The following is a 14,844-nucleotide window of genomic DNA, read 5'->3' as shown; positions in this document are numbered from 1 at the left end:
GCTCTGTCTTCACTACTTGAACTGTTCAGTTACACTCTTGAATTTCAGATTAGGTTGTGAATATGGTCCTCTGTCCTCTTCCTTGTGTTTTATTCCGAATATCTTGCATTCTAAATTGAGTGTTTGTTTATATTCCTTGCCCTCTTGTCTTTTTTATTCTGCTCTTATCTGGCATCCTTCCTGCTTCTGTCTGTCCATCTATCTTTGTCCTCAGGGCATATGTCAGTAGCTGGTCCTCTATCTCTGCAGTGCCAGGCAGGAGGAGGAAGTGGAAGTGAATTTATAGCTATGATCCTGGTGTGGACTAAATACGGTTTATTGTATGTAAAAATGTGCAATGTGATAAGATAGTTGCTAATCATTTTACACGTTTTTGTGTCAGTGTGACTGTGGCTTTTCTGCATGCAAATGTGCAGAATGATGGAGCAGCTACAGAGGGATTTGTTATCTCCTTCTCTGGTCTTTTTGTGTGTGTGTGTGCGTGTGTGTGTGTGTGCGTGTGTGCGTGCGTGTGTGCGTGCGTGTGTGCGTGCGTGCGTGTGTGCGTGCGTGTGTGCGTGCGTGCGTGTGTGTGTGTGTGGTTGTATCGTCATGCCATCGTATCATGCTAAAACACAGGCAGCGTCACTTGTGAGCCTGCCAATGCAAAGATGCAAATAGCCAAAACTAACGAACAAACATGTCCACCATCCTGGATCAGGAGCTGGATATATGATGGCAGTTTAGGTGCTGCATTAATATTTCAGTGTTTTGTATGTTTATTTGAAATGTTTAACATAGTATTTTATGTGTGAGATACTGATTGGTTGATTATGCACTCTTGTGTTTAGTCTAACTCTTTTTTTTTTTTTTTTCCTTTTTTTTTTAAGGAATAACTTATGGATGTTGGATTTGTTTGTGTGGTTTGCTTGGAGTATTTTTTGTGCCTGGCCACATGTGAAATGCATTAGCAATGGTATGATTGCAGTGCTTACATTTTCTGTTGGTGTGTGCGTATATACTGTAGATGGAAAGAGCAGGGAAAATTGTATTTCCTGTTTGGTGAGACAAATGGCTTCTCTTATAGCAGATACACTAAATATACTGTGCCAAAGAGCTCTTCATGTAAAGTGGGTTGAGTATGGAGGAATGTGTGGATACAGTATATATTTATTTTAGTAATTAAGTGTTTTTAAACCTGTCATCATCAGTATTCATATTATATTTATTCTCTGCCTTTGTTCAGTGAGAGAGCAAAGGAAGGACTACCTCTACAACACACAGCTCAGTCCCCTGTCCACAACTCTAGTTTCTTGTTAATGGAGAACAAGTCTCCAGAGAGGGGGTGGGGGGTGTTTTGGAAAACATGGAGACAGTGAAGTGCTAGAGTGGAAAAAAAAAAAAAAAATTCTTGACAGATGGAGATGGGAAATCTATATGATGAGGATAATGTTGTGGGTGAGAGATCCAGAGGCAAAAATAATAAGGGAGAAGGGAAGAAAAGGGAAACTGGTTGCAGACTTGCATCATGCAGGAGTGAAAAGGAGAGGGAAACATTTTTATTTTATTTTATTTTTTACTGAAGCAAAGGGAGGCTCAGATACTCTTGTATCCTAGAGAATAAGGGGGCAAAAGTTGTTTTGTTTTTTTTTATTGCTGCCTCTCTGTCGTCATCAACATCACTGTAAGACTACTTCATGACTATTTCATGACCTTTGTTTCTGTCAACTCCCAGCCTTCCTGAGTATATAGTACTGTACAATGAAAGGGCTTGCTGGGAATCCATACAAGTTGGCTTCCTTATTTATCCTTATGTAGCAGCTTTCAGTACGTCTGCAGTCAGTGAGAAGTAACTGACACTGGTGACATTGTGTTAAGACAAACCAAAGTGCAGATAATATTCATACAATCTACAAAATAGATCTACAACTTTTACAACACTCTATTCTGTCACTGTTAGCAGCTCCCCTCAAACACAATTTACTTCAATTGAATTTTCCTTGTACTCCATTTGTGACCTGGCTTATAAGCATAGTTATCTCATTCAACCACGTGCACTCTCCAGTTAGGCAAACATGCCAAAGTGCTAAGGACTTTTTTGGTATATCAGAAAAGGGCTGACTTCTGAGTGATGCTTCTTGCAAACTCTTAACTCTGTAATGAAAGGAATGCAGCCACCATGTGAAGGCTACACAGTCTCTCCTCTTGGCAGTGAACAGCTTCTTCTCTGCTGCCCTTTGTAGCACGTGTTATGATGAACTTCATGCCCTGCTGCCCCAGAATTAGCTTCACGGTGCACTCCAATACCCTACAGATGCATCCTCTCTTCCTTGAATTCTCTTGTCCTTCAGACAGTCAGTGATCTAGAATGGGCTGGCTCAAGCAAGGCCAAATTGCTCTTCTTTAGTTGTTTTAAAACAAAATGAGATGCAGTATTTGAGGTACTTTCTGTTTGTGATTAGACAGGGGTGAGTGATTGGATGGGTCAGATTCTGACCCTCAACTCATCCAGGCCTCACCACACCCTGCCCCTATTCCCTGAGGAATTCTGGTGTGCAGTTCACATGACCCAGGCCACTGACCTCTCTCTCCTTCCACTCATAGCCATTCTTCTCTATATCCCTATCCTCTTCGTATGGACTAACTTCCCACCCTCCCCCGGTGCCCTCTGCTCCTTCCTCCAACTCTTCCTACTCACATTCCCTCTCCTTTTCTGCTTACCCTCATGTTTCAGTACCAGAGGCAGATGCAACACAGGCTCTAATCTATCTCTGCCTCAGCCCTGATCAGTTGTGGGCCTCAAGACAGTGGTATTTGGCTGGACATGCACACCAAACACCAGGCGTCAGGGTGAACTGGGAGCCTGCTACACTGAGACTAGTTGAGCACAGGCAGCTGTGTCTTTACAGGTCTGCAGAAAGTGGAAATGTATTCCTTAAATTACTACATTTTTTTTGTCCGTCAAATGCTGCACTTAGATTTCCAGTAGACAGACTGCTGAAACAAGCTGAATTGTGCAGTTGTAAATGTCATATGTATTCTATCCTGTCAGGTTATCTTGGATACAGGAGTCACTCTTTTGAACCATTTCATTTTGCTCCATTTTTGGTTGCTGCTGTGCTGTAAACCATTGCATCCTGAGACTGAATTCTGAGGTATCTGTTTGCTTCTCACATTGATATGTTACTGAGACAAGCCAGGAAGAAAAAAAAAAAAGGTCTTGTGTTTGCCATTCCCTTTGAGGTTATTACAAAAGTGCCACCATGCTTTGTCACACATAATCTGCACTCTACTGCAGTACTGTGTTAACTGTCACAAGGTCTGTATGAACTTGTAGATTCACATGCACAGTGTATATGTAGGAAAGTTCATAAAAAAGACAAGCGGGGTCAGTGAAATAGATGTTATCAATTCATCCGTGGATGTTTTGAGCCTGGCTTGCCTCTATGTCCACAAGGGGCTTTAGAGGTGTATGACTTTATTTAATCCAATATGCTCCAATGTGGGTCTGGATCAGTGCTTCACACATTTGGTTGTCCTCCTAATAGAAAGATGTACAATTTAGAATGCAGTAAAATGCATCTGCCAGCACTAAATTAAAATGACAGCAATTGATAAAGAACCCTTACTTATTAGTGGTGAACTTCAAATTGAATGCAGTTCACATACAACCATGGATTTTTATGTCTTTAACCTGGTCAGTGAATAGCAGGCCTCATTTAGATACACTATGTAAAAAGAAAATGGCTGTATACAGTACTTGTTCAGTTTATCTGGTGAATAACTCTGCTCTGTAATGTGAACATGGTCAGCACACAGGTGCACCTGCTCACTCTGGCTCTGTAGATACCACACCTGCAGTTCTTCTCATCTAGTCAAGGCTGTTTACTGCACTTCTTTACTAGACAGATGCTAATACTATGTGTGTATTGTGTGCAATAAACATATTTGCAAGACATTCCTGAAAGAGAAGACCATGAATTAACCATGATTCTCAGGTCATATACCTATTTGAATGTATCGACCAGGAAGTCTGGCTGTGTACACTATACACCACACCTTAATATTGCAGTGACTGGATCTATGTCTGGATGCCTTGATACATTTTTCATGCATATTTCCTTCATAAAAATCAAACACAAGCCATTCTTTTTGATATTGATCCCTTTTTCTGCTGGCACTTGGTTGTATACCTGATGAAGCACTGGGGAGGTCTTGCCTCTGTAATGTTAATTCACAGACTGATTGGAATTTGCAGGTTTTCAAAGCTTTGCCATAACTGTCAGCTCTGAACTCCGATTACTGGCACTCATGATTTTCAAATGAAACTCAGAAATGTAAAGTGTAGTCGATACATAGTTGGTGTGAGGTTGCTTTTTTTCTGCAGTGTGTTTCAGTGTAGTGACTTTCTTATTCATCCTACCATTTCTTTTTCTTTGTCTTCCCCTCTGGTGTGTTGGTGTTGGACTTTGAAGTTCATCTCTGCACATCCACAGATCTTTTGTTGTCTGACAAGCTCAATTCAGCAGAAATGAACACTTTGTCTGCTTTTGTGCTCTCTGTCAAAAGAGCTATTCATGAATAATAGTAGTTTTAATGTCTGTTTCAATATATTAATGCCTCAGTTATGACATGGAAGGCGTGGTCTCACACTGCACGTCTGCAGTCTGACTGTCTTAGCATTAGCAGTTTCTTTGTTCCTTACAAATTGTGCTGTCAAAACAGTACCAAGCCATAGACCATCCCCGTTTCTCTTATGCTCGCTCGCTCTCATTAATTTATTTTAGGCCTGATCTACTGATGGAATAGGATTGACCTGTCAACCTAGCGTCTATGTTCTTGGGTGTGTGCACTATTTCTTGACAGCATGGCACCAATTTGTTACATCTAGGTAAATATGTTGAGATATTAGTGATGGTACATGAGCCAACTCTGATCTGTTTGCAGAGTGCTGCCTGGTGAGAAACATAGGAAAACATGTTTTTGATAGAGACGAGTCAGCCAACAGGCAGTGCAGCCTTTTAAAATGCAGATGGCTTTCCCTAGTTGGCCAATTAGTAACTTTAGCTCTGGAACACTTATCTGCTTTTATCTTCTTGTGTGTGTCTTTCATTTAGGGTGCAGCAAGCTTAGTGTGCCTGTTTTCACAAGTGTGCAACACTACATGTGTGCATGTGTTCGTGTGGTACACATTCGTGTGTACTTTTTCTGCAATAGTGTAAACCTAACATAACTTTATTCGACTGCTGCTGGCAGTGAGCGACCAAACCATGGTGTTTGATGTCAAATAATAAACCAAAACACATACTGAGTCTCAGCAAACATGGGAGTGAAATGTTTAAGGCACCCCTGTCAGCAGTGCAGTTCTGACAGTTTAAAAATTAAATTAATTAGATGGATGGAAAAATAGCCTTTTCTGAGCTACAGCTGGGTTGTAAAGTGCAGCATTCCAGCAGCTTTGCCACTGACCTTAATCTTTTCAGGAAACATTCAGTGAATAAACAGGATCATGGTTTAAGCATTATTAACAGCACATAGGGACACAGTAGGAATTTAAATGAGAGACAAAATAAAGTTTGTCATTGGAATGTTTTTGTTCTGTATATCTCTAGCCTAATTATAACTCCCCATTTTCTCCCTCTCTCGCTCCCTCTCTCTGTGTCATGCAGGGCCAGACTCCGCCCTAGTGAGCTCCTCTTGCATGGAAACCATCCTTCTTTGGCAGCCTCCTCTTCCTAGAGCTAGTGGCCAGCATGGCAGGATGACCCTGTGCCAGCGATAATGATGGCCAAAAAGCAAGATGCCCGGGCACCCACCTACAACCTGATTGTGGTTGGGTTGTCCGGCACAGAGAAAGAGAAAGGCCAGTGCGGCGTGGGCAAGTCCTGCTTGTGTAACCGTTTTGTCCGGCCAAGTGCAGATGACTTCTACCTTGACCATACCTCTGTTCTCAGCACCAGTGACTTTGGAGGCCGTGTGGTAAACAATGATCACTTCTTGTTCTGGGGAGAGGCTGGGCGGACGATGGAGGAGGGGCCAGAGTGCCGTATTAATGTGGTGGAGCAGACTGAGTTCATTGATGACCAGACATTCCAGCCACACCGAAGCACCGCACTTCAGCCTTACATCAAGCGGGCTGCTTCTACCAAGCTAGCTTCAGCTGAGAAGCTGATGTACTTTTGTACAGACCAACTTGGGCTGGAGCAGGACTTTGAGCAGAAACAAATGCCTGAAGGCAAGCTTATGGTAGATGGATTCTTACTCTGTGTAGATGTTAGCAGGGGTATGAACCGTAGCTTTGAGGACCAGATGAAGTTTGTTACCAATATCTATAACCAACTAGCCAAAACAAAGAAACCTGTGGTACTGGTTCTCACCAAATGTGACGAAGGAGTTGAGCGCTATATTAAAGACTCACACACCTTTGCCTTGGCCAAGAAGAACTTACAGGTGGTGGAAACGTCAGCTCGCTCTAATGTCAATGTTGACCTAGCCTTTCTTACATTGGTTCAGCTAATAGACAAGAGTAGGGGTAAGCCCAAAATTATCCCTTACTTTGAGGCACTGAAACAGCAGAGTCAACAGATTGCCTCAGCCAAAGACCGGTATGAGTGGCTGGTCAACCGAATTGTGAAGAACCACAATGAGACATGGCCCACTGTCAGTCGCCGCATGCAGTCTGCACCTGAGTACAAGGATTATGTTTTCCTTGAGGGGACTGCTAAAGCCAAGAAGCTCTTCCAGCAGCATGTGCACAGACTTAAACAAGAGCATATAGAGAAACGAAGGAAGGCCTATCTAACTAGTCTACCACAGGCCCTGTCTGTACTATTACCAGAGTTGGATGAAATAGACCACCTGAGCTGGTCTGGAGTTCAGAAAGTCTTGGAGACAAAGAGAGATTTCTCCCAGCGGTTTGTAGTGCTAGATGACACCCCCTGGGAGACCACACCACATATTGATAACATGGAGGATGATCGGATCCCACAGGATCTTCTGGAGACCCCTGCAGCTGAAGCAATCTATGAGACCCACCTAGAGCAGCTAAGGAATGAGCGTAAACGGGCTGAGATGAGATGGGAGTTCAAGGAGAAGCTAAGTGTCTCACCTTTCATCACACCAGGAAAACCTTGGGAGGAGGCACGAAGCTTCATCATGAATGAAGACTTCTACCAGTGGCTTGATGAGGCTGAATATCTGGATATCTACAACAAACACCAGAAGGAAATCATTGACCGAGCCAAAGAAGACTTCCAGGAGCTGCTTCTTGAATACTCTGAGCTTTTTTATGAACTGGAAGTAGACGCAAAGCCAAGTAAAGAGAAAATGGGTGCAATTCAGGAGGTGTTGGGTGAGGAACAAAGGTTTAAAGCCCTTCAGAAGCTGCAGGCAGAAAGGGATGCTCTGGTATTGAAACATATCCACTTTGTCTACCACCCCACTAAGGACACCTGCCCCAATAGCCCTCATTGTGTAGACAGTAAGATAGAGCAGATACTGGCCTCCAGATTCCCTACACGTTACCCATCAGAAAGTTCAAAAATGGATGGAGGAAGGGCTGAACGGATAAATCTTGTGATCCTTGGGAAAGATGGGCTAGCCAGAGAAATGGCAAATGAGATAAGGGCCTTGTGCACCAGTGATGACCGGTACGTGTTAGATGGTAAAATTTATGAGTTAGCCCTTCGTCCAATAGAAGGCAATGTTCGTCTGCCAGTCAATTCCTTCCACACACCAACCTTTACACCCCATGGTTGCTTATGTTTGTACAACTCAAAAGAGTCCCTCTCGTATGTTGTCGAGAGTATAGATAAGCTTAGGGAGTTAACTATAAGCAGAAGGGAGAGGGAAAACAGCTTAGCCCAACTCCCGCTGTCCCTTCTTCTGGTTACCAAGAGGGGTGTGGGGTCCATTGGAGATATTGGGGGGGAGACGGCTCAGAGTCTTATCCAACAAGGGCAGCAAGTGGCTGGCAAGCTGGTATGTGCTTACCTAGACCCTGCCTCTCCAGGTATGGGTTATGGGCGTAATGTCAGTGAGAAGCAGATCAGCCAGATACTGAAAGGCCTCTTAGAATCACGGAGAAGCATAGGCAGCAGCTCCCCTCCCTTGCCACCTCCCTCCTCAGCCTTCAGAGACTCCCAATCCCAACCTGTGCTAGAGGCAGACCTAAGAATAGTAATGTGCCTAATGTGTGGAGACACTTATGACCTAGACCAGCTCCTTGCTCCCTTCCTGTTGCCCCAGCATTGTCGCCCTGCCTCCAGTCTCAGCAGTGGCACGTCTGTACTGCTGGACCTCAGCATAGGGGGTCAAAGGCATAATATTGAGCTGTCACTACTCTCCTTCCATTCCTCATTCTCCCTCCGCAAGACCAGGCTGGTCCATGGCTACATTGCAGTTTATTCTGCTCGGCGCAAGGCCTCCATGGAGACGTTATGTGCTTTTCTGTGTGAGGTCCAAGACATCATCCCAGTCCAGTTGCTAGCAGTAGGGGAAAGCCAAATGGAGCTGTCAGATTCAGACTCAGCTAAGGAGCAGGTTAGTCAGGGAGAGGAACTGGCCCATGAAATAGATGCCAGGTTTAACACAGTAATATGCGGACATGGTGGAGTAGTAGGAGGGCTTCATAAGATAGACCTTTTCCAGAACTTCCTCAAAGAGGTGGTAGAAAAGCGCACTATTGTTGAAGCCACACACATGTATGATCATGTGGCTGACACATGTACCACTGAGAGCATCAGCCCTCGCTGTGGCTCTCCTAGTCCTGTTAACATTATGGACTCAGAGGATGATATCGACCCATCGCCACCTTACCCCACCCTGAGGGATGATGGGAGTTTTGGTTCCCACCCAGGAAGCTTCAAGCTGCCAGAACTGGATTCAAGTGATACCTTCTCTGTCATTTCTGAGATTAGCACATTTGAAAGCAAGCTGAACAATAAGGTTCCTCCACAAGTGAAGCCCAAACCTGTCCGTAAGGTTAATCTCGGGCCCTACGTGGACCAGCAGGGTCACCGCCGCTCCTTGCCTCAAGCTGTCACCTGGGCTCCAGGTAGCGACGGTGGCTATGACCCTTCAGACTATGCAGAGCCCATGGATGCTGTAAGCAAGCCCCGGCCCACAGAAGAGGAGAATATATACTCTGTCCCTCATGACAGCACACAGGGCAAGATTATCACTATCCGCAATGCCAACAAAGGTCATTCCAATGGGAGTGCTGGGGGCAATGGTTCAGACAGTGAGGCTGATAGCAGCTCATTGGAACGCAGGAGGAAGTTGCCCACCATTGGGGTAAAGCCTAAGCTTTACAGAGACCGATCCAAACGGCTTGGCAAGTTCAGCAATTTTAGGACAAGCTTCTCTATAGGCAGTGATGATGAGATGGGTGGACCGCCCAAGACTAGCCAGGATGAAGGAGGATCTCAAAAGGACAACTCTATTGAGGAGAGTGAGGACCCAAAAAAGAGAAATATCCTGCGGAGCCTGCGCAGAACTACCAAGGTTAGTGTTTGCTTATTAAACTGTCTGATAAAAATAATAGTGGCATATGGGTTAAAAATCTAATTTCTTGATTATGCTATTTTAAATAGTTAATTTAACTGTTATTGTACTCAACACATTATAAGACTTATTGTAGAAATGTTGACTACTTATTTTAGAATGCATCCATTGCCCAAGAATCTCAGTAGTTCTCTCAGCTGAAGCTTAAAATAATAATTTAAAAAAGTGTTATGCCCTATTGGCATAAACAGTGTCCCTTATTTAAATAGTAGAAGCAAATTAGTAAAAAAAAAAAAAAAATTCTGATCATTGACTAACACAATAATACACATAGGTGTACTGCTATATCTTCAGTATGCATACACGTGTATGTGTTTATGGACAGAATGGATAAAATGTCAACAAAGCCTGATACATACTCCGTGAGAACAGAGAAATTTGTTCGTTTTCTTGAGATGGAGAGAAGAACAAGAACAAAAGTTAGTTCTCGCCAGGACATTTCATACTTGACAAGAAACTCAAGTGCAGAACTCCAGCGAAGTCCCTGCCACTGCAGCACACGTCACGACCACTAAGACACCACACGAGAAAAAAAGTTTTGCCCAGATGATGTGTCGAGACCAAGCTGCAAGAACTCCCAAACCAGGGATAGGAGAGAGAGAACAAATTTCTCTGTTCTCGCGGAGTATGTATCAGCCTTAATCCTTACTATAATTAGTTCTTGGCTGAGAGTCAGCACCTGTTTGCTTTGATGGATACCTGTGTTTATCACTGAAGCTGAGAAACTAACGAGTTCACTATAATGTGTTTACTTTCTGCATCTTAGCTCAGTGAAAACATGACATTGTATGGTCTCCTCAGAAAAGAATGTGTTGTTATATTTTTTTCCTGGCTGCTCTGTGGGAGCCCTGTTAACTAGCCAGATCATCAGAGGAAAAAGAGACAGATTCCAGTCACTAAACAACTATACCAGAAGGAAGAAACTCTTAATGAATAGGGAGAGACTCACTGTATACACTGTGCTGTTTTATCTGTTTGTACACATGTGCACCTCTGTTTGGTTGCATCAGGTTTCCCATTATCTGAGACCTGGAATAACAGCGTTTAACATTTATTTGGGCATTTTCAAAGCCTTAGCATCCATCCTAAAATTTGTGTTATAGTGGTACGTGAAGGAAAATTCAAATTAACGTGAAATCTCAGCAAATTAGCCATATATGTTCCTGCTGTTCAGGAAACTATAGTACTAACAAGTAGAAAATGAATGAGTATTTTACAACAGGAGCTTTTACTTTTGAGAAATCAACAAAGTTGTCAAAGAGTGGAGTATATGTGACATTAGTGATGTAGGGATTTACATCACTGTCATCTAGTTGAGATGGTGTTTGCTGTTCATTGTTTGTGGTACTGCAGTAATGTATGTGCATCTCAGTTCTCCCTTGTGAGCGTGGCTTTCTTTGCTTCCATCTTTTCATTCTCTTAGTGTTTGTCTTCTCTTCTTGGTGATTTATACTTTATACTTCTCATATTTCTGTCACCCTCTCTCTCTTTATCTCCCCTCTATATTGTCCTCATATGTCTTTCTACTGTAGGCTTTTTTGCACACACATTTATGTCCCCTTTACTTGTCACCTCAACCCCTGGCTACCCTTCTCCTGTTCATTTCTGTGCTTGTCTCTCACTTGTGTGGTGATATATTTGACCTTACACTGCTAGGCTTATCTGGCCTGGTATGCTGTTCATCCACACACAGGGTGTTATACAGAAGCACCAGCTGAACAGGACTTAGAGCTGTGTATGTCGTGCATGTACGTCTGTGATAATTACCATGGCTGTCAGTAGGGTGGAACAGGATGGGGAAGATTAATGTTTTCACACACTCAACTGTGATGTTCAAGTACCTGCATGATGGCTGTCATCTCACATAGTTCTTACCTGCCTAAACTACTTTATGTACTAATGACTTAATTCATAGTGTGCACATTGTCATTTGTCCTTCAGAAAAGGTGTGCAGGAATGACTAAGGCACTAGGCAGCAGAGTAGTTTATTGGTCAAGCAGGCTTTCAGTGATGTGATAGCCAATTCCAACCCAGTGTTGGCTGGCAGCTCTGCTTTTTAACTAACGAGTGCTCTGACCTTGTCCTCAGAGGGCAGGGACGCAAGTTGGAAGAGGAATCAATGAAGTATAAACCTACATATTTCAAAACAAATTCCCAAGAACATTGCAGCCAGCAGAGTTTAGATAAGTGTTGTCATCATTATTCAAATTAATGCCTCTGATGTGTGCCCTACAGCAGGTCTGGGATCTGGATATCCACATTACAGGCCATTATGGCTTAATTGTGGTTGTAACAAAGTGATCAGGTTCCATCACGTGTTTTCTAAGCAGCTGTCTCAAAGATAAGGGTCCATTTTCAGTCTGCTGCTGTCTGAATTCCCCCCAGGATGACATGTTATTGAGTTAGAGAGTCTTCTGAGGGAGATGTATTGTAATAGTGAACCTGGGTTGGTACAGAACCAGCTGTTCTGTTGGTGTGTCAGAGTTGACACAAAATCCGATATTCAGTTGGTTTAAGGGTGAAGCTTTGGCTTTATGTAATGTAAACACTTTCCTGGTCCAGGGCCCTAGGGTGCTGTCTACCACTCTGAGTCATAATGGGCAGTAACAAATATTTGAAAATAAATTTTGAGCCCATTTTAAAGCCCCCTTTACCTCAGGCGGTGACCGACTGTGTCTCTGTCCCACCCGCTCTCCTTCAGCGAAAATCCGGAAACATTTCCTCTCTCTCTCCTGCAACTTTTCTCAAACCTCCTCAGCTAGCAAGAGGAATTCTTCAAATTCCTCAGCCACCTAGGTTCTGTCTTGTGTCCTCATCCAAGAAATAAGAGTGACGGAGACAATCAAAGAAACCGAGAAAGCACAACAAAAAGAAAATAAAATGGAGCCAGAGAGAAATAAGTCCTAAAACTGAGAATCAAAACTTCTTTTACTTTTTTTCCCCTTTTTTCCTTTTTGGACAGCAGCTTTGTGTTTCAGCATCCTTGTGTGCAGCGTATGTAAACGCTCACCATGGTGTCTCTATGTTATTATTAAGTGTGTTTTGTTTGTCTTTTGTGGTAGCGGTCTGTTTTGTCTTCTGAATGCTGGCAACATATCCTGTCTCAGTCAGCAACTAGAAGGAGTGGCCAGAAGGCAAAACTGCAGGGGGAGAAGACTGAGAGAGAGAGAAAGGGGGTGGGAGTGTGTGTGTATGAAGACAGGCTGCTAAGCTGAGATAGGGTACAGATATACAACACACTCCTATTTGTGATAGGACACAAATCAATTAAGAGCTGCTCCTTGGAGCTAAAAATCAACCTGGCAGTGAGGTGTAACAGGACATCTCTGCACAACCATCATTATTATTACCCCTTTATTTCACTTAAATCTTGATGTGTTTTGTGCTCGCATGAACATGTGAGTCCATACGTCTACTACTACTATTACATGTATACGAACAGAATGTTGTTGTGAAAGGGAGTGTCACAGAGGGATCAGACAGCACAGCGGGGGAGGTAGCTGGGACAAATGAAAAAAGGAATTTGCTTATGTGAGGTTATAATGGAAAGATTACTTGGCGACAGGAGCTGACTTGCTGGGAAAACCTGCGATTTTTAACCTAGATTTGTTTCAGCACAAGTCCTTCATCAGCATTGCTGAATAAAGTAAAGACTTTTTCAGTAAGCCACTCCACATTACTTAAGTTGTTACTTAACATTTTCTTTCTTGTCACTTGAGCACCTAGTTGACAGGTAAAGTAGTGGCAGTGCCCTTTCTACAGCATGTTTTAAAAAAACAGCCTAGCTAAAAGGAGTCCTGAATTTTACTTGGGAGAAAGCCCAGGTGAGCCTTTTTTGATCTGCTCAATATTAAATAGTGTTTCCCTGCTTGTTTCCTTTAGTACTGCTCTGAGTAGGTGTGTATACATATATATGGTATTAAAAATGTTGGGAGTACTCTGAGGCCAGTATCTGAAGCAGAGGGCACACCAGGCTCCTTCTGTCTAATGAGCACTCCTCTGCTCCTTTTCTGTGTCTGCTGTCAGGCCCTCACTGCACCCACAGTCTATGTGCCCAGCCAACCATGCATCCCTGCCTCACCACTCAGCCTGCCAGGGTAGAGCCTCAGGGGGCTGACAGACATACTAGAGATCCAGGCCTCAGGGGCCTTCAAAACATTCCCACTGAACACCATTAAAGTGCAGTACAATTACTGCTGATGCCTCAGTCATTGAGAGGCAGGCAGAGAATGTGGCAGGAGTGTATTGGAGGTCTCTTCACAGGGAATAACAGGAGTTAGAACGTAATTAAAGAGTGAATAAGGTGTTTGATTATTTGAGAGCTGCAATGCAGTAGAGAGGCACAAAAATAGAATGACAAAGGAAGGAGGACAAGAATGAAGAGAAGAAAGCGATGGAGATGATGTATATCTCTGATGTACAGCACAGGGTTCCAGACAGGAATGTATATTCACCTATCAGTGTAAGGTGGTGTGTAAGGAATGTGCGGGATAGGTGTGTGTGCATGTGTGTATTGGGCTTGTTGCTCATGTAGAATGAACATAAAAACTTCAAAATAAGGTCATGGTCGCTTCCATCTAAGTCATATCATTTCAATAGCAATGCCTCTGGGCTCAGTGTCATTTTGGAAATGTGTGTCGATGTTTATCTGTCTCACATAATGTTGATGTTGTTTTCTCAGGGCTCTCACCAATCTGATCTTTCTCTTCCATTATTTTTTTCCAGAAACCACGACCGAAACCCAGGCATTCTATTTCAAAACCCATTGAAAGCAACTACTTCGGCATGCCACTGGCCACTGTGGTCACTCCTGAGAGGCCAATCCCAGTCTTTATTGAGAAGTGCATTCGTTTCATTGAAACAACAGGTAAGGATCTTTATAGAGGCCAGATGCTTAATTACAACACAGGCAGCTTTTTTCAGTGATTTAAGTATTACCTGCTCCTCTCTGCCTCTGTGTCTGTGCTGTATCTCCTCCTCTTATTTCTGTTTTCCTTTTTTTTTTTTTTTTTTTTTTTTTCTTATCTTAATCCACATCCCTGGTGGGATTGTTACCTTCTCTGGTCTTCACTGCTGAGAGAGTAATTCCTCTTAAATCGCACGCAACCTTTTTGTCTGTGTACACATCCATATGTGTATGTGCTCTCTTTTGTGTCTACCTCTTTGTTCAGGTTTGATAATGGTCATGTTTGGCTGAGCTGTAGTCTTCAGGGGTGGGTACTTCAAGGGACATGAACCAAGTTTGAGTCTTCACATTTTTATAACCTAAAGAAGGGCCGTGAATGAGCAAGGTCTTTATTT

The 14,844-nt window shown here is 43.2% G+C and overlaps 1 protein-coding gene across 1 annotated transcript in view; it reads left to right on the top strand.

The window, feature by feature from the left end:
* arhgap35a (Rho GTPase activating protein 35a) overlaps nucleotides 1-14,844 on the top strand; it is a 59,362-nt gene that overhangs the window by 29,502 nt on the left and 15,016 nt on the right. The window contains exons 2-3 of the mRNA XM_026317523.2: nucleotides 5,649-9,483; nucleotides 14,269-14,410. Of these exons, the coding sequence (XP_026173308.1) occupies nucleotides 5,761-9,483; nucleotides 14,269-14,410 (3,865 nt within the window). The 5' untranslated portion in view covers nucleotides 5,649-5,760. The remainder of the gene's footprint in view (nucleotides 1-5,648; nucleotides 9,484-14,268; nucleotides 14,411-14,844) is intronic.

This window comes from Mastacembelus armatus, chromosome 13, assembly GCF_900324485.2.
Source record: "Mastacembelus armatus chromosome 13, fMasArm1.2, whole genome shotgun sequence".
Taxonomy (NCBI): Eukaryota; Metazoa; Chordata; class Actinopteri; order Synbranchiformes; family Mastacembelidae; genus Mastacembelus; species Mastacembelus armatus.
Note: the sequence above shows the minus strand (reverse complement) of the source record. Positions and strands in the feature narration are given on the sequence as shown.